This window comes from Mycteria americana, chromosome 22 (genome assembly GCF_035582795.1).
Source record: "Mycteria americana isolate JAX WOST 10 ecotype Jacksonville Zoo and Gardens chromosome 22, USCA_MyAme_1.0, whole genome shotgun sequence".
NCBI classification, from domain to species: Eukaryota; Metazoa; Chordata; class Aves; order Ciconiiformes; family Ciconiidae; genus Mycteria; species Mycteria americana.
The window spans coordinates 2,617,118-2,641,534 of record NC_134386.1 but is presented as its reverse complement, the minus strand read 5'-3'; the positions used below and the strand labels follow the sequence as shown (position 1 = coordinate 2,641,534).

Below are 24,417 nucleotides of genomic sequence, written 5' to 3'. Positions count from 1 at the left end.
GAAATGTTCTTTTTAAGGGGCTGAACGGGCTTACGGAAACTGTCTTATAACGCTGGCGTCTTCGCATCGCTGCAGATAGTCGAGCCGGCGACGCTGCAGCACGGCACGGAGGAAGGCTCCTCATTAGAATGAACGCCGTGTTTTCCTACGCCGCTGAGCCGGTGCTGTTTGGTAGCGGCTTTTTCTATAGGCTTTTTCGAGCCTTTTTATTTGAGGAGCTCAAAGCGCTACGGTAAAACAGGGGAGAAACATCCCCTTGTCACACACAACTGAGCAAAGCACTGAAACGACTTCTCCAAGGTCAGGCGGTCGGTGGTGTGCTCATGGACGCGCTCCGCTTCCCGGAGCCTGGCCAGCGAAGCGGGGGGTTTCAGTCTCTGCTTTTTAACCCCTAATTGTTTTGTTTTGTTTTTTTTTTTTCTTCATGGAGGTGCACGCATGAATTTCAGTTTGTTGTAGCATAGAGGAACGTGCTTTGCTTACTCTTCCTGACTTAGCAGTAGTCCGGGGATGGCAGATGAGTGCAGTACCTGATGTCTGATCCCGCAGCAGGGATCAGAGCCTGCCCTTTTGGGCCAGGGACCTGCAGCTTTCTTCTTGGCCCGAGAGATTAGTAATGCAGATGCTGCATGATGCACCTCCCAAAAGGAGAAAAGTTATTTTCTGAATTTCCTTTTTCTCCGGAACCTGATGTTCCATGCTGCGTGCTGGGATGGCTGCTGGAAGCAAGCGAGCATAGAGCTGGGAAAAGATTTGATTACTTCTTGGGCTCTTCCCCTGTTAGGAGAGTTGTAATGGCTTAAAGGTCCCTTGCCAGGGACCCCTCCCTTCTGTCGTTAACCCTCATAGGCCTTTGGTACATCTCAAAGTCAAATCTTCAGTCAGTTTTTCAAGACCGTTGAGCTTATAATATCAGCAAGACTATCGTGGTGTCTGGCACCCAGTGTGATTTGTTTTTTTAAGGGACTGATCTGTGGGGGGACAATCTTGTACGTGGTATGTTCTGCACAGCCAGATGGTTCCTTTTGGTGAAGAACTGAAGTTCTCTTGACAACGTGCCCTCGGATGCAGGAGCCTGGGGTCTCGGAGCTTCGCGCTCAGAGCGAGCAAGGGAAGGTTGCAACCTGGGATGTTGAACATGAAACACATCCAAAATATTGGGTCATGCCTTTCTGCAGCTGGAGACTTAATGGCGTCTCCGCTGTGTTTCTTGGTGAGAGGAAGAGCGTTACAACCCTCTGCTCCAGGCCTTGGTACCCTTTCATCAGTGCTTGATTTAAACTGTGGGGCACGGTTCCTTTGTTTGCTGAGGTAAAACTTGGTTTTAGTGTTTGAACACAATTAACATCAGCTGAAAACTCACCTTTTGTGCTGTTTGTTGTGTGTTGAATGAGTAAGCAGCTGTCTTTACCTCTGTTATCAGCAGTCTGGGCTGTGTGTATTCAGGAAACGTAAGGCAAAAGCTTGAAAGCCCACTTTTCCCCTTTGTTTAGGGTGAGTAGGATTTTCTTCTCCAGGTAGGCTAGCTGCACGCCATTTATATTAAGATTTGATATTAACATCTGTCACTGTAGCATCTAAGCGCCTTCTGCATAAGATCCAATACCAGTAGCAAATTCCCCAGCAAAATGTCTGCTTACAGAAAAATTCAATGCAACATCTAGTGTGGGGAGGCAATAGCTCCTGCCTCCACACACAGACACGTTGCTTCGTTAATTTGTGTGTGACGGCCTGTCATAGGGAGTCGATCTTTTTTTCCCTACCACTCTTCAATTCAGGATCTCAAAGCTTTTTCTTACAATATAGGAAGATTCTTCATTCTAGTGAAGCCGGTAGCGTAGTCCTCCATTTTACAGGTGGATGATTTATGCAGAGGTCATGTACTGAGGGCAAGAACAAGGAATTGGACATAGCTTTGGTAGTTCGGCCGCAAGACTGGTATTTCCAGCCTCCTCCTTGTGTGCCCTCGGGGTGTGAAGCCTGTACGTATCCAGCATGAGTGTTCTTGCAGCAGGAATATGCCGCCTTGGCCCTAAATGATGAGTCTGGCCTTAAACCCACAAAAGTGGTTTTGTGTTTTTGTAGAGAACTTGAATGGAAGGTGGGAACCGGGAGGAAACGTGTCATGGCGTAGGCAATAAGATTGGGATTTAGAAATGAGTCCTTTTCACTACAATCAGGCTCGCTCTCTCTTTCTAGGAGAGGATCAGCACGACGCTGGCTTTGGACAGGACAGTTCTGATGAAAATCAGAGCTGGAGTTTGGCTCCTTCCATGACATCTGATGTTTCACTTCCATCAGACTTCCAGGATGATGGTAAGTCACTGATGTTTTTTGAAGTCCTTGAGGGAAGAAGATGGAAACGTAAGCGCAATCTAGTACGACTTCCTTGTTGTCATTCGTCCATCTCATAACGTTGGAGGTGTTTGGGGTTTTTGTTGTTGTTTGTTAATTGGTACCTCTTTTATCAATGACCATAAAATGTTACAGCGATCACAAATTTAGTATTGCTAAATTTAATGTATTTCTTGGTGCAAACTGGAGTTGGTTGTTCTATTTTGGATTGACAACAGTGATGGAAAAGAGTAGGATTTCACCTGGTGGCTAGCATTTCCCAAAGTTAACGAGTGACTTTTGGGTGCATTTCTTCTTGGGTGCTCAGCCTCACACTTTAAAGGGCCTGTGTCTTCGCAAACCTTGTCTCCCCCCACCCTTTGAAAATTAGGCCTCTTTGAAGCGCTTTGCTTTGGAGAGCCTTTTGTGGGACCTTCTAGTGCTTGGGAACTTGGGGCTCCTTCCTGCGAGCTTCGAAGGGCTCCCAGCCGAGCGGTGGGTGGGAGCTGGCATCCGAGGCCAAGGGTGCTTTCCAAAGCATTACATGCCAGGCAGGAGTTTTCTGGGCAAAGAGTTGCTGCAATGCTCACGTCTGCTTGTGAGCGGTGTTTTATGATGGGTTTGCGTCATGCTATTGAAATTGAAGCCTACAGAGCTGAGACTGTTCTGATCTTCTCAGGGGTTATCTCTGGGCCCTAGTGAAGGCTTGACTGCTTTGGTCTCAGATTCTCAATCTCCTGCTTCCCATAGATCCTGTTTCCTCCTCCTCTTTCACTTCCCTTCCACTTTCCCCCATGCTTTCTTACCCCCCTGCCTTGTCCTTCCTCTTTTCATTTTCTCTGCTTCGGACCCTCCTCTTCTCCACCTCTCTCTGCTCAATGTACTCCTTCATTTCCACTCCCGCTCTTGTTAGGAATTGGTAGTCATCAGTCAAGAATACAAAGAAACGAGGATTTATTTGGGACGAGGCCATAAGAGCTGATGGGCACCAAAGTTAACTTCTTTGCGCGGTGCAAAACGCTAGGCATATCTGCTGTACGTGTTGATTTATGCCGTAAAATAAACGTCTTCGTTTAGACTGATTAGAGACGAGGTTGGTCTGATAGTCAGCTAGTAATTGCAGCATGAAAAGAGGCGTGGAGTTTGGGATTGGTTGTTTCAAATAATCTGTGTGCTCAGATACGATGCACTTACGCAGAGTGGGGATGGAGAACGTGTGACAAGGGTAATGGATGTTGGCCTAAATGGGACATGAAAGGGTGCTGAAGACCTCAAGCTTGGCCTCGTCAGGCGAGCAATGTCTTTATGAAGTCTAGGGTTTCTCCTGGCGTGTTTATTAAGCTTGTCTAAGGAGGTATTTGCTTTGCTAACTCTGAGTGGTGGTTTTTGGCAGCTCTGAGGGGCAGAGTTTGACATAACACTTGCGAGGTATGCAAACACTTGGCACCACTGGAAGTTTTCAGACACAGATGAAATGCCAGGCTCGATGGAAGGATGCCCAAATGGGTGAATGGCGAGGAGATTGATAACATAGAAAAATTACATACTACGAAAAGGAGGGGAAAAAAGCTGGCATCGAGAGCAGTTACATTAAAATGAGGTGTTAGTTCTTGGAAACTGTAATAAGAGTGCTGAATAACAGCAAATCGTGGGCTTGACTCTGTGTGTGTTCGTTCTGGATGAAAGTTGAGCAATTTTGCCTGATTGGATGCAGGCTGTTGGTAGTCCGAAACAGCAATATTAAAGGGAAAAAAGGCTGAACACAGGATTTGGGAACCTTTTCTTTGCCCTGCCGTGGTTTGCAGGGGCATCGTCAGAATGAATTTTTCTAGATGTCTGCCAGTGGGATGGATATGGATCGGGGTTGTGATTTCCTCTGGGTTTTTGAATTTCTGTGATGACTTACTGTCAGACTTTTTTGTTTACCTGGGGGATTTTTTTTTCCTGCTTGCTTGTTTTCTTTGCTTACTTTTTTCCCTATAGAAGGTGAAGGTACAATTTTTTTTTTTTTTTTTTAAATTAATATGAAGTCAGTCACCTGGGAGTTTAAATCGTTACTTCAGAGAAGTGGATTAAGTTAAAGGGTGTGTTAAACAGTCTTGATTCCTGAATTAGAACATCCTTGTGGGAAAAGTAGAAAGTTTTAAGAAGACCGCGTGAACTGATTTGCACCACGATCGAAGTTTGCCTCGGCTTCTCTGAGCGTGCAAACCTTCACTTTTACTGTGCCCCTTCGTGCTTCCGCACTCTCTTCTCCGTTTAGCTGCCAAGGTCCCTGGAGCAGGCACCCTGCTCCTGTGTGCTCGTACAGAGCCGGGGCCACGGCGGACCCTCGGGGTGCTGCCGTCATACGGATAAGTGACCGAGAGCTGCTCCTTTAGGCAGCACAGGTGGCTGATGCACGGGGTAATCCATCTAGCTACGGCCAGAAGAATAAATTGGCCGGTTGTATGAACATACTTATAATTCCTGTGGCTTTTTTCCATCCCTTCTTAGCCCTGTTTTGCAACAGCAAGAGGTTATGTCCTTAGGTGCAAGCCCGCAGCACTGTTAGAGGCTGCTGTCTCCCACCTTCCTGAATTTCCCAACTTTATTAATTCAAGGTTTTAATGGAAGCAGGTCTCTGGCAGGGATGATGCCCGCTTCTGCCTATCCTCGCTATGAAAAATGGGGGAGTTCGGAGGCAAGGGAATGCCACCGCTGTTCGTTTTGAACGGACTTTTCCTTACTTGCTCTGAACTTCTCGTGGGAATCGGAGAGAACCTTCAAAGTTGTCTCTGGAGGGAGCGGGAGGGACTGAGCGGGTTGGGGATGACTTTACTCAATGAGGCATGGCCCAGCTCTGTAGGATTGTCCCTAATGAGTGATTAAGAAGCTAATGTTTGTACAGTGCTGGGAGGCTGGGAAGCACTGGGGAAGTGCTAAGTACTGTTATAATGATAAGTATTTCTTAGGAGACACTTCCCATGTAATGTACTCTGCTCAGACCACTTGAAGACTTTTCAAAAATGTTTTGTCTTTTAAACTGGTAGATCACTTAATTTGCCAATGGTTGTTCATTTAGTTTTACTGAAGCATAAGGTAGATACCGCAGCGTCCTGAGGGGTAGGAGTTGCGCATCTTTAACATTTAGAACTTCTAGCTATTGCTTTATCGGTTTGGGTTTCCCCGTGGCTCCTTAGCGGTTCTTCTGCGATCGTTGCAGAGCATCTGATCTCTTGCCGGAGGGATGCTGAGCCAGGATTCAAATAATTCACTCCGTGTCACGGCGAGATCACACGGAGCTGAGGGGGTGAGGGCCACTGCGGCTTCTACCCCCGCGCCTGGCTATCGGCTGTACTGCCGTGTCACAACAACGTAAGCGACAATATATTTTCTTTTACATAACACAGGTATCCGTTAGCACGTGGAAGGGAGCATAACTCACAGTGACAGGAATGTACTTTATGGGTTCTGTTAGGCATGGTCTCCGGGGTAAGAAATCTTGCCTCTGACTTCCAAGATTTTTCCATCATGTCAGCAGAGAACTTTGGCCAAACATACTTACAGCTCTTCAGTTCTGCGCGGTGTTTTTTTTTTTGTAAACATGTAAGTTCTGAGTATCTTCAAATCAAATCCTTGAGCAAAAATTCCCTTTGCTTTATAAAAATGCGCTAAAAATGGCTTTTATCTTAAAAGGGGTGGAGGGTGGTAGATGAGATGGTACTTCGCTGTGCCCCAGTGGCTTGGGGACGAGGGGGCCAGATACAAATGCAAGATGATACGACAGGTTGTGAGGGGGTTAGAAACCGTCAAGAGGTGGCACGGCTCTAATCCATCGCCAGGTACTTCTTGAACCCGTTTGCATCCTGGAGAAGCCCCTCATGTTTGGCCTTCTAGTATGTAGAAACGGGTAGGGAAACAATAAAATACCAAAGTGAGTTTTGTACGTAACTCTTCAGAAACAAGATGCTGGCGGGCCAGCGTGCAAATCCGGGGGAGAAGTCTGTAAACTTCTTTTCGAAGTTTCTTGCCTGGTCCATGGCAGCCCCCAGCCGGCCTCTGCGCGGGGCTGAACGCGTTCCGCTCTTTCGGGGCGTGCTGTTGTCTCCCTTGGGGGTGTTTTGGAGCACCGGATCCTTTCTCCTTGATGCGTGTAGTGTTCCGAACCACATGTGCTTCCCTGCTTTTAGGTAGTCCTTGCAGCTACAACTACAGCTTCTGCTTTTGTTTTCCCCTGTACTTCCTACACGCTTCTAACCTCTGTGGAATCGCTTCCTAAAGATGGAATTAATTGCTTTAAAAAAAAAAAAAAAATCCAGCCTGCAGGAATGGTTTCAGTGGCACCTGGAGGAGCTGGGGATGCGGGTGGGCGCGCAGCCTTGCTCGGGCAAAGGTGGGTGTGCAGGTGGGTGTGCAGGGTGCCGGGGGGGGTGGGGGGGGCGGTGGGCGCAGGGCGGGGGGGGGCGGGCGGGGCGCGGCGGCGGCAGCGGAGTTCTGCAGCGCCCCCTTGTGGCGCAGGGCGGCGCCGCTCCCGCGGGGCTGAAAACCCGCGTGGGCGCCTTTTGCTTTCTTGTTGCTTTTATTTTAAAAAAAAAAAACACCAAAACCAACCCCAAACCAAACCCAAATCAACAAACACACCCCCCCACCTCCCCCCAAACCCCCAGTCTCCCAAGCAGGTGTTTCTGCAAATGCCTTCTTCCCGCTGCGGGAGCTGTGACAGCTCGGTGTGGGCTTGAATTAAGCCCTTGTCTCGACGGAGTAACGGCAGATCTCTGCTTTTCCAAACCAAAAGTGGAAATTGCGGTTTTCTACCCCAATGACAGCCTGACGTCCGCTGCGCTGGGATGAACGGCGGTGGTGAGGCACTAGGTGACCGATGCCGGGGAGGGTAGCGTGGCCCGGGGCTCTCAGCCTGCGCTGCGGCCCAAAGGAGCTGCTTGCCCAAATGCTGCTGAATTTTAGATGTAGTAAAAAAGTGTGTGAAATACAATGCAGACTAGGAACCTGTTCCAGAAACGCCGAGTATCTGCAAGTTCGATAGTCTGTATAGATCCAACCCTGAATGCCCACAGATGAGTGGAAATGCCTCTTACGCTGGACTTGAAAGCTTTACATTTTTCTTTTCGAATACCATTAGAAGCAATTATCTCTGCCTCCCTGATGTCCAGAAACGTCTTTTGTTGCTTTTGACCGGCTTATTGTAAACTTGCTATTGATGTGCTCTTAAGCCTTATGAAACAGCGTAGGAGACGTTTGGGGAAGGGGTTGGTGACGAGTGCGATTGCCATTGAAGGTTTCTCCTGGCTTGTTTCCTTTCTGATCTCGGGCATCATCCAAGCGAGCCCAGGGAGCGAGAGGTTAAATAAAACACGGATCGGTTATTTCTCCTGATTCCTCACCACGGCCGGGAGCAGGTTTGACCAGTTCAACGTGAGTTTTGCCAAGGGGAGGAGAACAGGCACAAATCCATGTATAAGAAAACAACATGTTTTCTAAAAAATATCTACTAATACTGTGTGGCAGTTTGTAAAGAAATCAGACTCCCTTAAAGCTACAGAGCTCATGTTCTTTGATTTATCGTTTTCTGAATGGAAATGCACCATAACATTAGCGCTTTCAAGCCCAGTGTGATAATGTCTCTGGCATTGTGCAAATAAGTTCCTGGAATGGTACTCTGGCTGGTCAAAAGGTTTGGCTATATTTTATACAGAACAACTCGCTTCACCTCTATATTAAGGATTATTTGTTCAGGGTGGAGAGGAGGAGGGTGGGTTGCTTGCAGGCTGCCAGAAATAGATGCATAAATTATATAGGAGAGCTCAGACCTTTTTAGAGAACAAGCAGCGGCGAGAGTAATGCTACCAAGATTTTCAGCTTTCATTTAAAACAAACAAACAGAAAAAACCCCAACCCAAAGTGGCTTCATGTTCTCATTTGGGATTTTACAGCTGCAGCAAATTGTAGCGCAAGTAATTGCTGCAGCAATCCCATCTGACTTGTGGCTGCAGCTCCCATCAGCCGGGCATGTCGAGCTGCAGATGCTAGTCCGGAGGGCAGCCGACTGCGCCCGCACTGTTGTGGGTGCCCGTTTTAAGCTCAAAGTCATTTTTCCTCAAGCGGAGACGTCTGGAAGCTGGTCTGAGAGGCTGGTCTTGTGCTAAGGGTGTCCGTGGAAGACTGGACGATTGCAAGCGCCTTGCGTCTTGTCTAATCTCCCCCCTTATCTTATCCTGCACACCGTAAAAGCAGTCCTTCTTTATAAAGTGTTGAAACGTAACACATCGGCACTGACTGGCGGGAGGGCCGGAGGGCGAGTCCCTGCTGATGCTCGGCCCTGCGTGGGGCCGGCGGCCTGGATCTCTTAGGACCGTCCCGTCTGGTGGTCCCTTAGCGCTTCTTTTGGGACGTAATCCTGCCACGAACCAGATCGGGCCCCGAAATGTTTTGGTCCAGCCTATCCCTTAAGCTCCCACATCTAAATGGGACTCGATTTCATGGTGGTTATTTGCAATTGAGGACTGTCAACCTCAGGATTCAAGCGCTGGCTTTACAAGCATGAGTTACTTTTACACAAAATAACATGTTTGTGATTTGGTTTTTGGGTGTTGCATGCCGCAGTTTGTGGTTTGGAAGGAGGTTTCTGCCCAAACACTGGGATGTTTGTTTGGTTTTTCAGCTGAGATTCTCAAGTAATTCCTTAATCGCAAGAGCTCTTAAGAAAAACAAAAATGTTATGGAACATGTGGTGTAAAATCGCAGCAGTTTGGTGGGTCTGTGGGGCCCCGGACAGGAGTCCTAATTCAAATCGCTTAGAAGTCAGTGAAATGCCAATAACTTATTAATGCAGCTTTGCTAAAGCAAAAATCCTGCCGCCTTCGTTGTTTGCCGACAGGGAAAAAGCATAATTAAACTTTCTTTGTATTGCTTTATAAGTGCAGGATCAGATGAATAGATTTGTTTTCCATACCTAGAGGACAGTCTTTAACGACAAGGTGTTACTTGGATTTTTTTAGTAAGCGGCTTAACAACAGTGAGCTTGCATGAAAACAGCCTTGGCTTCTGATCGCGGCTTAAAATTAATTGCAGCGGAGGATGCCCTCAGCCCGTAGATTATTTCAGCGGGAGCAGGGGGCTCGGTGCGCGGGCGCCTTTGAGCCGCTGCTGTCGGGTGCGTGGTCCCGGGTGGTGTGGCAGCTGTCAAGAGCCGGGATGGAGCTTCCTCTCGTGGCGAATTGCGTGTTCCTCATGTCAAACACACGTGAATTATCAATGCGCAAGTTACTGTTGCGTTGGGGGCTGGGATAACTTACGCACCCGCCTCCTAAAGGCCTTTTTATTCATGAGTATGTAAATCCAAGGCGTACAGGCTTTGTGTCTCTATATTCTCCCCAGCAGAGGGATCAATATGCAGGAAATGTAAGTTAACAAAGTGTCGGGGTGGAACTTCATTACAGTGTCTCTTCTGCCCTTTTTTGAAAGGAAGTGATTCTAGTTTCCTAAATTACCGGGCAATACGGTCTCTCATTGCTGACCTGCACGGGGTTTTCTCTGTCGGAGGGATGCTCGGAGGGCAGGATGCTGAGGTGCAGTGCTTGGGCAGGTGCCGGTTTTGGATCAGCCGGTCGGTGGCCTGTGGCCCTGCAGAAGCAGCCTGGGGATGCCCAGAGCCCCCGGCTGGCACCCAGGACCTCGCCGTGACTTGGGCAATGGTGGCTTGCCCTTGCAGAAGTGCCGGGGTTGAGCGTGCTTGGCACCGGTCCTGATGGGGTTACAGCAAATCTAGACTCGACGTTCTTTCACCAAGCACATGAATAGTAAGATAAAATATTTGGTGGGTTCTGCGTGCGTACTTCAACAGGAACAAGGGTAAGAGATGCTCTAGATACGCACTTGAAATGTATTGAGGTTATAGCAAAGATCTGGGGTTTGGTTTTTTCGTATTAGAATATTGAGTGTAATGAGGTCACCAGCAGAGGAGGTGAAGGAGGCTCTTCCTCTCTCGAATGACAAGGTGACTTGTCTGAAACCAGGGTAAACTTCTCTTCATTCCTCTGAGGGACACATTTGCGTGACAACGCAAGGACAAAAAGGCAAACGCAACACGTGCTTTCCCCGTGTTCCCGGTACGTGTGCACGCAGAGCCTCGGGGCCCTTCTCCCTTGGGGGAAAAGCAAGAGACGTTCCCAATGAAGACAGCCTCATCCCGCAAACACGTTCCGAGTATTGGCTGCTCACCTGGGTGGAACTGCTCGCGGGAATAATGATGATTGTACCCGTATCTTGCAGGATCAATCTCGAAACACTAACAAGTTCTGAAATACAAAATTCCCAGCTGAGAGAAATGGTCTGGACAGCAATAAAAGCCCCTGCTATATATACGTTAACACATGCTAAACTACTACAGACTTCATTCTGACTTAAGCATGTGCTTAAACGTGTGGTTCCATGTGAGCCACAGGGAATACATTAAATTATTACTCAGCTTATATAGTGCTGAAAATCACTACGTGCAAAAATAAAGCCACTGTCCTGAAGAATTTCATTTAAAGACTGGTTATAATAAATTCTGAAGTGCAATGCGCTAAAGGACAACTGAAGGGAAGAAAAGGCCTCTTTTTCTTCTTCTTCTTCTTCTTCTTCTTGCCATTTCTTTCATTTCTCCTTTAAAGGTAAGGAGTCAAGTGTAACTTTATTCAGGAAGCTTCTCCTCGTGCTGTTGTACCTGCTGGTGGGTTTACTCAAGCAAAGAGGCTACGCTGGATGTTCCGTCATTGTCATTTTGCAGGAAGGCATTTGGTGTGTGTGCGCGCACACGTGTGTTTTAAAGAGTGGCTTTGTTTAAGGCTTACGGTGATGAACTACTTCTTAAAACAAGTTAAACTTTTATTGTTTAACCCTCGGAGAGATGTGGCAGTTGGAAGAGATTGGGTGTCCAGATTGATTTTTTGGTCTGTGTTGAAGGGTGGCTGCGAGCGTGCGGACGCGTACCTGTGCGCGGCGGGGGCAGAGCCGGTGGGGCATTGAGCAAACACTGGGACTTCTTCTAATCCAGTGTCACGGGAAGAGCAGCCGAAACAATCGGCATCATCCTTCACCCTGATAATGCTTTCTCGCCAACTAATAGCTCCTTGTTCATCAAGGAAACGAATGTGCGCGGAGGTGACACGCTCTTCACCCACTGCTCTTTGTTCTAGGGTCCTCCAGACTGATTGTATCAGCTCCAGCACTGACAAATATCCCCCCAAACTTTAACACTATGTAAAATTGAGTTATGAGGTTTTAAGGTTAGACTCCTCTGGCTGAAGGTTGATTGTCTCCGAGAGATAAAGGAATCAGTACTCAACAATAACAAAATCTTTGCCATAGGATAATGCCTGTTATTGAGCTCACAGCTCTCTTTATTTGGTTACAAAGCTTCACCCCTATTTTTTTTCCTGCACTCATAGGTTAAAGCGGGAGCTGCTGTTTGAAATTGGTGAATTGCCGCTGTTCCTCTACCCACCCTCACCCTGTGCTTGAACAAACGCTCTGGCAGATAGATCAATTCCTTGAAACATCCCATCACCCAGGGCTGTAGCTCTGCAGCTGCAGTTTTTAACCAAGTTGCCCTCGCGATGGCACCTTCCCAGCAGCGAAGCCGTGCGAAGATGCTGCTGGCACTTGGGTAGTCTTTGGAGAAAGAAGCCTTGACTTCCTTGCCTGGACAAACCCAAAGAGCTTACTAGGCAAATCAAAGTAGCAGGAGGAGAGGATTAGCCTGGTTTTAAAGCAAGATTCATCCACTGGAGTGGAGGAAATAATTCTCATTGAGCTGGGGCCAAGGTGGAGTGCAAATGGCTTGACCCAGGTCCAGCACAGAGCCTGTGGCGTAGGTAGCAGTGGCATCTTAATGCCTTGGAGCCCCAAACACCTTGTTCGGATTCTCTGGCCAAAGAGCTATTTTGAATTTAGTAATGAGACTTGGCCATCTGCTGTAAATGAGAATGGTCTGGCATCACTCTGCAGAGGATCAAAGCATTAGCAAAAATGATGGAATTTGGAGGAAGAAATCAAAGTTGATCTTAACTTTAAACTGATGGTATCTGGGGCAAAGGCATTCAGTGCCGAGACAGTCTTACGTTGAGGGCAACAAGAGCCTGCCGAAAGAGATGCCTAGGAGGGGCTGTGCTAGCAGTGGGCGAAGAAGTCACAAAAGCCAAGGGAGGACAAAATTTAGCAGAGTGAAGCTCCCTGTACTCTCTGAACTCCTTCCAAATCCTGGAAGCACTCTGCCTTTCCTGATAAACACCTGATGCATGAGGTGTGTGGAGCGGACACGCATGACAGAGATGAACTTTCCTGGAAGATTTAGAGCAGGCAGGCGCTTGGTGTCAATCTTTGAAAATATATATAGGGTGGTGCTCTCCACCCCATAACTTGTATCTGTGCTTTACTCACTTTTAGTTACCTAAGAAGACAGAACTCTGCTGTCCCCCAAAGGCCGTGGGCATCTGCAGGAGAGGTCTTTGGCTCAGTGGAGCTTTCAGGTCTACCTTGATTTCTGCTTCCTTAAACTTCATGCATACCCTTATGCTGCAAAGCAGACCTAATTATTCCAGGGGGCTGGGGACTACAGGATGAGTTCAGAGATCCCCTGACCTTGGAGGGAAATGGTTTCCATCCTGCTTCTGTGCACACCCTTCCTGTGGCCAGTGTATTCGGTGTGAGTTGCCAGGATTTCGGGCCAGAGCCAGCGTTGGGGTTTAGCCTGTGTTGATGTTGCATCGTTGCTGAAGAAGCCTCCCGTCATCCTGACTCCCCTACTCTCGCCCAGTGGCAGAGGTCCCTCGCCCCCATGCGACCAATTCATTTCTGAGATCCTCAATTACATTGCAAATTCTTATTTTCTCCCCTTTTACTCCGTAACATTCCCTGGTGCTGGATGTGCTCTGGATTACTTTTTTTTGTTACCCTAGTTTAGTCTTTAGTAGGATGAATCTCATTTTATTATTCTATCCGTATTCCTAACCTCTCTGTGTCCCCTACTATTATTTCCTCTGCTTTCACTTGATATTTGCATTACCACCTAATTTAGTATCTTCCTGCTCATTGAATTAATGGACTGTTTACTTGCCTTAGATAAAACAGGGACTAATACCCTGCAGTACCCCAACACAGACGCTTCTTCCCCATGTGACAGAAAGCCATTTATCACCAGCTTTTGTCTGTGGCCCTTGGGCCAATTTTCAGTCTGTGACGATTGCTTCTATCCAAGCTGAGGTAAATTAATTTTTTCAGTGAGATTTGCTGTGGCACCACATCAAACGCTCAGTAAAGTCTCTAGATATATTGCATCTTCCACATTACCCTTCGTCTGCTAATTTTGTAGCTTGATCAGAAAGGCTGACCGTATGTGCCTAAGGTCATTCGCTCTTTACAAACCCAAAGGTTGCTTGTTGCTAAGAAGGCAATTATAGCCTAGGTGCTCATAAAGTCATTTAGTCCCTTTTTGATTTTTTTTTTTTTAACCTGTTCCATTATTTCATGAGTGTGACATTAGATTTGCCAGAGCAATTTTCAGCTTCACCTTGGTATTGTATTTTTAAACTTTGGTGCTACCTTTGATTATTGCCCTCTCTGTATTTTTAGCTATGATCAGAAGGAAAGGCCAGTGGTTTGGTAAGTTTGGGAGCTTTGTTATCGTAATTCCTGTTACGACTGCATGCAAGCGGAGATTGGTGGGAAGGAAAGCACAACCTTAGAAATACAAAACAATAGATGGGTACATTTGTCTACCCCTTTCCATGCTCATACCCCTGCCCTAGCTCTAGTCTAGGAAGCCCATGGCTACCTGAGTAATCTCTGTAGCCATCGAGGAGCAGAACATGACTTTGGCTCCCTCGGGTTCTAATGGCATCTCCCAAGTAGGCGAGAAATCTTCGCTGCCAACTTTTAGCTATGTTTGTTATCTAGTGGACGTCAGGGTGGTGACGCTGCTCTTACGACGGGTTTCCAGTTTGCTTTCTGCCAAGGTTGATTTGAAGTTGCTTTATTTTCATCTGTAGGTAGAAATTCCACCTCTGCTTTGAGTGTCTCCCTGGATCTGCTAGCTCTGCTGGACCAGATCCATCAGCTTCAATTATTTTGCTGGGGAAAAAAATGCATCTTATTTTGAATCAAGGAAAAATTCTGTATCCCTCCTCTGCCCCCAGTCTAGGAGAAATCTAGTGGGGGAAAAAAACCCCAACCAAACCAAAAATAAGCTTTTCTTTTCAAATGCAATTGGAATAAGTTGATCAGAAATGCTTCAATTTTTAAGGTCTTGCAAAGCCACTCTTAATTTGTTTAAGAAAAAAACCCCAAGCGACAGAAAAGCAAAGCAAGAAGATTGAAAAACACACAAACTTTTACAATGGAAAACTAACCAGCCCTACCAAGGGAAAGTAAGGCCAGACAATATGGTATTTGAATATTCTCTTTTCCTTCTTTTCTTTGATATGCAAACTTCCTGCTGATCAAAGAACTCTGGGAGGAGGAGGACAATAGTGCGGACCATGGTGACTTTGGGTTTTGGTTCCTTGGTTTGATCCCATGATGGCTGGGGTAGGCTTGGGGACGGGGACGAGCACCGCTTTCCCCCCCTCCCCCTTGGTCTTCCCGTTCAACCCCTGAATTCACGGATCAGCAGGGGAGCTGAGCTGTCTGAGCCAGGGGCACCGGCACAAGCCCTGAGGTTGCAGAAACTGCCATAAAATGGCTATAGCTCTGCTGTCTACAAAGCCTCCATCCCTCTTGGGTACCCCAGTATGCTAAATCTGTGGGTTCAGGCTTGGGGCAGGTGGTAGGATTTGCTCCTTTAATCTTCAGTGTCTATTTATTACAGTGGAGCTCCAGGGCATCTGAGCATGGCCTTTCTCGCCAAGAGACCATAACAAATGGATGCACTACCTCTTTGACACAGAACCGAGGTTTGCGCACCACCTATCTGCGCAATTCGGTGCTGGCTCTTTCTGTCTCGGCTTCTTCTTTTGTTGTGGTGCCTATAAAACTAAGGAGCAGGAAGGGATTTGAATGCAAAGAGCAGCTCCGGTTGACCGTCCACACCTGCCCTCCCCTTCGCTTCCCGGCCAGTCCTCGGCTAATTTTTCATGGGGGGGATGCTCACCTTGTGGATGAGAAAAAGCTCTGCCCCAGGCCATGGGACCATGACTTAGACTAACCCTTTTCCCTTTGTTTACTCTTAGGTATTGAACCCTTTTGCAATTGCTAATTATTTTTCAATTGCCCAAGACAAATGAGAAGGTTAGAGAGGTGCCATTTCTCAGTGACCCTGCCTGTCAATTGCTGTGACTCTTTATTAATGTTGGAGCTGGTTTTGTTAGATTTTTCTTGTTGGTTTTAAAGAATAAGAGGGAAATATCTTGAATTGCAGAGGTAATTTAAGCCTTTCTCTGTCTCTCAATGCCATCAGAAATTAGCAGGCTAATGACATTGGTGGGGAGCTCCATCTTCTCACTGCACCTTAATTTTATTTTAAGGGAAAAAGCGTCCTCAGAGAAGGTGAGGATTCACAGCAAACCTCAGCCTTATACAAGAAGGTACAACAGTCTTGTCCTAGTCTTTTGGAAGATGATTTAATTCTTATTGCGGTGATATTTTGTGGTACTACCCCAGTATCAAAGCTGTTTTGCACCAAGTTACAGCTCTGAAGAGTTTGCAGTTGGAATGGGCAAACAGACAAGGTAAAGAATGACGAGAAGGGTGATGTTAGAGGAGTGTGAAGTGATTCGACTCCAACACACCGGCTGTTAGAGGTAATGTCGGGCTAGGATCAACCCAGCACCCTCCAACTTTCCGTTGCAGTTTGGGAGGGCGAATTAAGGGACGAAAACCCAACAGTGTGACGTGCACGTGAGTCCTGGGTTTGCCATACTGTCTCTGTTGAAGCTGAAAATACCATTTAGCTGAAAACGTGGATTCTTGGCAGCTGAGTGACCTTGGCTCGCAGGCGAGGTGCTCCTCACTTGGATTTGGAGGAACGGGGGAATGCGGGGCCATGCAGACCCCAATTCTTTGTGCTTACGTTCTCAATGCAATCAACTTGCTCTGCCGTTAGAGGAAACGTTGGCTTCAATCTCCGCGTCAAAATTCCCGTTCCCTGGTAGCGTAAAGCTTTTAATCCCCGTATGCAAACAGCCCAGGCTTCCCTGGAGGGGGACTGTGATGTGGGGTGTCACTTTGTGGGGGTCCGACGCTGCTCCCCGAGCCCACGTGCTCGTCGTGGTGAAGGGTACACGCCGTGCGCGCTTCCGTGGGAGACGGTTCTTGGCAGCCGTTTGCAGAGCTGAATCTCCTGGTTCCCTATTGAATGGGGGAGCTTGGAAAAAAAAAAAAAAAACCAAACCAACAAAACCTGTGCTTTTCAACATGAGATGTATTTTGCAGCCTGTCTCCAGGCAGCTCGCAACCCAAAGGGCATCACCGAATGCGCCAGCAACAAAATAGCAACTGGGGGGAGGGAATAGGAGGACAGAGGAAGATGGAAAACCTCCTATACAATAATTAGAATAAAATTGGGGTATCAAGAATACAGGGGTCAGCTTCTGTTCACACCAATATGGCTTTCACCTTGTAGAGAAAGGCCTGCACCAGGTAATTAGGTCAAGTCAATGATTATATATCTTTAAGCGAAGTGGAAGGGACTGTAATTGTGATGAAATTTGTTTGAAGAGGGAAAGCATGGGGAATTTTGTTTAAAGGTAACGAGTTCAAAGGGTAAATGAAGTTCAAGGTTCAGTTCCTGTTCACTCCTAACAAAAAAAAAAAAAGAAAACAACACCCACGCACACCAAGCAGCCAATATTTCTATCAGACGAGTTGCTTTATCTTTTGGGGAAGGGAATGGGATCATATCCCTGTAGGAAAACTGGAATTAAAACAGTGACAGCTCTTTAATGGGGCTTTCTTTCTTTAGGAGCCAAGAGAAGGGTAAACCTTGTGTGATGGGTTTTTTTTCCTAGTTGGTTTATTCTTCCCTTCGGAGCGCGCTGCCGCATGCAGCCACCTTGCATGCAAATCGGTGACATCCCGAGAAGGGCCTTGCCTGTGATATGCAAATGCCCACTTTGTTTTCGGGAACTTTTCAAGAGAGGGGAAGGCAGCTGGGCCACGAACGGAGGGGAAAACTGCCCGTCTTGGGGGATTGAACAAGATTTCAACTTCCCATAAACGTCTTTGGTGGACCGAAAATGCGTTCCTAGTCGTGCTTCTGAAATGGTCTGTTTTCCTCCCAGTAAATACGTGACTCCTGTCGATGCCAGCGGGTGTTCTGGCTTGATGGAGGGCAGGAGCGGACTTCCCTGTAGCCCAGCTGGGAAGCACTTGGGTGCTCTTGGACCTGGGAGAAAAGAGCGTAAGGAAAAAAAGAGGCATGGCTGCCCTTGCAAGGTTGTTTTTAAATGGCACCTGTAGGTGTAGAAAGGTGGGCTAATAGTTACGATACAAGTGAGGATCTCTGGCCTCTTCCTCGCGGCATCGTTGCGTGACCTGGGAAAGAGTTTTGACTGTGACACCAAATAAACCAGCAGTGCACCAGTTCTGGGGGGCTGGAGCCCCGTTCCTTGCTCCGGCTGCGCCGGGCTCCCGTGGTGCCTTGGCCACAGCCGGGTTGTGAACGTGCGGTGCTGACGTTTGGGCCCGAGGAGTTTGCGTCTGATGCTTGGAGGTGGCTTTGCAGGAGGATACGGCTGTGCTCGTCGTCCCTTTTTCTCTGTGGAAACAAGGAGGGGTTCATGGCGGTGGTGATCGTCCTGTTTTTCTTGCATGAGTGTTGAGCCTCACTGCTTGCTTTTCCTAACGGCTTAATTGTGGGACAGGAGGCTCGTTCTGAGCGCAAAACGATGCCGTTTGACCTCATCTTGAAAGTAAACCACAGAAGTTTAGTGCTTCCCTCACTCGAAGGGGAAAAGTACCAAAGCAGCTCCCCAGAAAACCTCGAAATCGGATAGAGACGGGGGCAGCCCCCAAAGCGTCTTGCGTGGCCAGTAAAGCTCCCTGTGAACTTGGCCTGGGACCTTGCTGGCCTCGGTGCGAGCGCAGCGCTAGCGCCTTTGGGGACACGCCACGGAGGAGGACGCGGTGACACGGGTGACGTGGGTCCTGACCCGTTCCTGCTCGCCGCCAGCAGCGCCGATGGGCTGGGGACCAGAGCCGGGATTTGGGAGGGGTGGCTGGAGGGACGAGGAGGGTAGAGCCTCACCCCTGCTGAACCCGAGCTGCAAATATTTCCATCCTGGCAAAATGTAGTAGAAGTTCAAGGAACAACGTTGCAACAATATTAATGACCTCAAAGGGCGTGCAAAGTTCAGAGTTCGCCTTCTGTTTACACCACGGATCCTTTTCTCCCTTTTCCTATTGCACCCGTCCTATCTTCTGTATAAATTTGATGTCATCGGTCGCTGTTAAGATCTGTTTTGTGACATTTCAATCTGGTTTAGGTTTGGGTTTTGTTGGTTTTCTTTTTTTTTTTTTTTTTTTTTTTTGTGCCCGGAAAAATACACAGCGGTTTTGTGTGGATAATAGAGGGTGAAGGGTGGGAGCGCGAGGGTGTCGGGGTGGAGGGTCTGTGGGGGAGCAGGGTGCTCTGGTGCTCAGTTCAAGGTTCACTCTTTGTTCGCATGTAATAAAAAGTCTTCAGTTATCAGGTATTTAAACCCAAATCAGCAGTTCCATATCCGTAACCTGAGCTAAGCGTTCCTCCATCTAATGGCCGTGCGGCTGTCGTTTGCAGCGAGTTGGGTGACACTCGATTTGTACTCGGTGACGGGAACAGATGGGTCTTCATTGTGAAAGCCCGCCTGTATGCAAATGTGAACGGAGTTTCACCCGCGCCCGCGCCTGACCTGACCACGCACAGGCATTTACCCAGCGCGCTCAGCCGGGGGGGCGGCCAAGGGCGATAAAAAATGGCACTCGGATAGTACCAGCGGCAGGTCAAGTTTACCATCCGTCTTTCAGTGGGACCGAGATGGCAACACAGTTATTTAGTTTCAGTGTTGATGTTGGTTGCAATAAACTCCATCATTTCACCTGTTTATGAACCCAACCTCCTATCGGTTTCTCTGCAAAAAAGCAAACGAGGGCGGGCGATCGGCTCCGTGTTTCTGCCGGGATGAGGAAGGGTCCTGCTCTCCGATGGGGTTTCTTTCTCTTTCGTTTCATCCCGCAGTCCCCATCGTTGCATTTTCCTTCCGTCCCCCCCCCCGTCCCCCCCATCCCCGCCCTTTGTATTTTGAGGTTTTGTTTATTTCTTCAGAAGAAACAGAAACCCGTCTGTGCCGAAATGGGCTTTTTTATTATTTAAAAATTGAGAAAAATGATAATTGATGCCAGAATAAACAAGCAGCGTTTTAGGCGTCGCTTAAGTTTTGCATGTACATAGGCGGTATACAATATATAATAAATCTTACCATTTAAATGTGCAACCCTTCATTAGAGTGAAAATATGAACAGCTGTAATCGCACATTTACGCCGGCGACAGAGAAAAATCTGGTTACAGTTGTAATTTTTCATGCTGATGAAGAACTGGGAGCAGGTTCGAACACTGATTCTGTAACTGGGTGGAATTTTATTCCTCCAGCCCCTCTTTCCCCCCCACCTCCCTCTTCCCCCCCGCCGCCTCTCCCCAGCCGCATCCAGTAGTGTAGCAAATTAGCGTCTTTTGCTCACAGCAATGCTCCGTTTTTATATTATTCTCCGGCTCATCAGAAAAGTAGATTTCTCATGCCAATTGTAGAGCCCTCTTGGCTGTCGGCTCCTACGGGACTGACCCCCCAAACTGTGGTTAGGATGAATGGTTGCGCGTCCCCAGGACATCTGTTCTGCAAGGGATGCTGTGAGCCGGAGTCTGGAACTGATATAAAAGAAACACTCGCTACAAATATAGTAAAAGCTTCTTGCTGCAGTAAATCTTATTTCTTGCAACTTGGCTTCCAGCAAGCGACCGGCGTATCTTGGGAGAGGAGGGGGGCTGAGAGGGCAAATGCTTTTTATTTTTTTATTTTTTTTAAATTTTTTTTTAATGGTGGAAATGTCCGTTTTGCAGAACCGGAGCCTGAACTGCAGTAGCTGTAACCATTGCGAAGCATCTTGAAATCTTCCTGTCTCGTTTTTATAGTTTATTGTTCCTTCCGTGGAAAAAAAAAAAACCAAAAACAAAAACAAAAAAACAAACAAAAAAAACAACCAAAAAACCCCCCCCAAACGGAACTCATATATATTTTGAGGCAGTTGAGCCTCTGCTCAAATCATCATGAATAGAAATGAATGGCCAGAATTCAAGCTGGTATTTGTCCACTCGGCAGTTGTCATAACTGACAGGGATGATGAAAATAAGGCACTTTGTACATATCGAGAAATTGAGGGCTTCTGAAATGGTTTTATTCCCTCGTTTTTAGTCATTGAAAAGTGGGTAGATCATTAATTTCCTGTCCTGGAATAAGGAACTGCTTTGAACATGTGGAAGGCTTTGTACGTACATTTGTAACACAAACATCCCCTCGTGCGCTCGGACGGATGATTGCCATTTGACCTAATATTCCTACCTTAATACGCCAAGGTCTTTATTAAACCATTACTTGTATGGACTGCGGGTCACGGGCAAAACTCTGGGCGAAGTCAGAATAATTACTAAATAAAACTGAATAAAGACTTGAGGATTTGGCCCATTCTTTGTGACCTTGAAATTGCTCTCCGAGGAAATTCTGGCAGGTAAAGAGAATTGGATTTATATTCTGATGTATGAAATTCTGGTCGTCTTACTTCAACAGAAAACTGACTGTAGGTTTGTTCAAATTTATGGGACTAACTAAAGAATTTGTAAATGATTTTTTTCATTATTTTCTGGAGGAAGAAAAGCTAAAGGTGACTATTAGAAAATTATTGGTCACCTGAAAGCGTAATTTTTACCACTGAAAGCAGCTTAAAAGACACTGGTTTAAAAGCAAAAGAAAAGGAAAAAAAACCCCACTTTATTTCAAGCAAGTTGATTTTATTAATTGCTGCCTTACCAAAATGCGCTTAACAGCTTGCTGGTTATTTGCCAGGCTAAAGGAGCTTTTCATAAGTCAGGCTATTTTGTTAAAAAAAAAAAAAAAATATATATATATAAAATCTTGGGAAGCTGGAAGCTGCTGCTAGATGCAAGGATGCATACGTACTTATTACAGCCCAGTGCCCTTTGGAAAATAACTGCAGCGTTCGTCCGAAGTGCAGCAGCTTCTCATTACTGTCGACGACTCAAGCACCCCTTAAAGTGTGACTGTTTCTCATTAAACGAGTTATAGAAACAATCTGGCTAATTTTCCCTAAAAGGCTGCAGCGTCTTTCCAGAACACTCAAATTTTATTATTTCAGCCTCATACTGCCGGTCCCGGCTCGGGCGAAGCTCCAGCACCTCGCTGGAGAGGCTCGGTGGGGCCCAGCCCCACAACTTTTCATATCCGCCCGGCCGGGGGGTCTAATCCAGCCCCCCTGGGAAAAGGGGTGCCCGCTAGCATCCTCTGGCACCCATCTATTTTATTCCCCCCCCCCCCCCCATCTCTCCTCTTTTTCCTGCCTGCCAGCCTCCCCCCCCAAAAAAACCCCACCCAGGTGAGCTAATAATTAGGGAAAAAAAAAAAAATTATTTGACTTTTTTCTGCTGTGCAGCCACGGGAAACCTTTTCTCTCCGGCATTTCGGGTGCCCTGCTATTTTTTAATTTTTCAATAATATTCCATCCTTTTCTTTTTTTTTTTTTTTCCCCCTCCTATTATTTCTTAAAAGCGGCACAAGGCAGTTATCGGGGAGTTTGGGCGTAGATGTAGGTACGCTGACGCTCGGATGAAGTGTGGGGCTCTCCCTCCTGCCCGGTGCCGTACCGGGGCTCCCGGCGGTGCCGGCCCCTTGGGGTCCTGGTGCATTTCTGGACCCCGTGCAGACCCCGGCGGTGGCCGGAGAAGGGGGTCCAGGAGCCGGAGAAGGGGTCCAGGAGCCGGAGAAGGGGTCCAGGAGCCATCTCGTGGCCACGGCGCCGAGCCGCAGCCGCCCCGCTTTGCTCCGAAGGTGGGACCTCAAGGAGAGGCGAGAAAGGGGGGAACCGCATTCAAATATAAATCAAACCCATCAGTCACCGGGAATCCGGCGAAAGTGGCACAGGATATAAATAGAGGCTATAACTGCAGTGACAAGCAGGGCTGCAGTTGTAAATACTCATTATCTTTCTTAATATGACACCGGGTGGATTGGGAGAGCTCGGGAAATTACAAAAGGGGGGGAAATTAAAAGCGGGAGAAGGGAATCCGGCGTTTTTAAAGCTAAAATCTCTTTTCTGTAAAACAATAAAAAGCCCCCCACCTAAACATTTCTATATATTATTAATATATATTAACTTAGCACCCTGTCTCCTCCCCAAAGCTGAGTGAAAGCCCCAAAGACATCTGTTTGCATACATTGTGTGTCAGGCAACATCAGATCTGAATAGAATTTATCTAAATTTTATATGCATGGCTTGATGTAAATTGAAATAAATTGTACAGCATACTCTGCGTGGACATATTGGTTTTTCCTTCGCTGCTTGAACTTTTAACCTCGGGGTTTGAGCCGGTCACACGCTGACCCGTCTGAACTCTGCTGGTAGAGCCAAGTCTGGAAGGATGACCTTGCAGCCATGGCAACCCCCAAAGATAGTCCAGGCCTCCTCCATCCTCCCCTTCCCCCCAGCCCTTCAAATCCGCCAACAAATTGGTTCTATTTCGGGCAGTTCAGCTCGGGCACCTTCGCGCCGAGATGCGAAAAGTCGGGTTCGTTCCCCCTCCTCTCAACCCGCCGCCGAAAAGCTTTTCCGTGTCGGCGGCTTGTGCGAGGGCCACGAGAAAGAGGATGGGTGCTGGGGTGCGGGTGGGCAGGATGGGTCCCCGGTCTTGCCTCTGCCACTGGCTTCGGTGGGGACTGCTGCAGAGTCGCTGCCCTCCTCTCCGTCGTGCCTCAGTTTCCCCATGAGCCTCATAGCAATAATCTTTTGGGGCGTATTTATTATTTTTGCAAAGCTTCGAGCTTCCCAGGCGATGAATGTTTGGTACTTATTTGTTACGCATCTGCGTATAAAGTGGTGGTGGTTATTGCTGCTGTACCTGGCCCACGTGAACGTACAAATTCCTGAAAAGTTTGACGGGGACGCAGCTACGACCCGATTTCTGGGCTCCGGGCTGACCCTGGCCGCTGCCATTAGAGGGGCTGAGGGGCTGATGAGCAGCGGGTTTGACGGCTGGTAGCTCAGGATGGCGGTGGGTTTTGGAGACGGGCCTTCAATTGCGGTTTTTTGCGCTGGGGAAGGGACGCGTTGCCCTTCCCGTGCTTTTGTACGAAAGGCTGAAGGAATGCCGCGCTGCGCTGGGGAAGGCGGTTGGTATTTGCTGGTCCTGACAGCGGCCGCTTCTGCTTGAAGCCCAGCCCAGCACAGACACAAAGTTCCTTCAAAAGGGGCAACTGCGGCCGCTCCCGCAACCGCTCAGTAGAGCGTTTGTATCTCCGTGCGGGAATAATTTCCATATACTCAAGTTGGAATCGTGCACTTGCACCCTATGCATTTATTATTGCAGACGTATTTATTGTATTACCTGTGCACGTAACGGTCGCTATTTTGGTTTGGGGCTCATCCTCCCTCGATGACCGTTTGGCCGATTCACTTCTGCGCCATGTCTTTTCCTCGCGCTCTGTAGGTAAAGGAGAAAACTTTCTGTAATTCTGAGTGATGCCCAGCACTACGAGGCTAAATTTGGGTGAAGAACACCTGCCTCGGTAGCACCAGAAAGTCTCCAAACTGTAAAGAGGTCTTGCGCAGGTAGGGATGGGTTGGGAAGGTCAATTCACTGGAGTCGGGCAGCAAGGATGGGCTTTCGGTCATCCCTGCCCCATAGCTGTCTCGGCTGGAGCTGGTGCTGGTTTCGGTCTGCAAATCCAAGGAATGTCCCTGGTTTCGTGTTGCTGACAAAATGAATGTTACCTGGAAGGAGAGCGTCTCCACGTTCAGGTCTTTCCCTTGATTTTTCTGGTGACCCCCCAGTCTCCGTGTGTCCCAGA

At 47.7% G+C, this 24,417-nt stretch overlaps 1 protein-coding gene across 1 annotated transcript in view; it reads left to right on the top strand.

Annotated features, from left to right (window-relative positions):
- Positions 1-24,417, top strand: part of SKAP1 (src kinase associated phosphoprotein 1) — a 159,798-nt gene that overhangs the window by 29,208 nt on the left and 106,173 nt on the right. Inside the window, exon 4 of the mRNA XM_075522977.1 lies at positions 2,200-2,316. Within this exon, the coding sequence (XP_075379092.1) occupies positions 2,200-2,316 (117 nt within the window). The remainder of the gene's footprint in view (positions 1-2,199; positions 2,317-24,417) is intronic.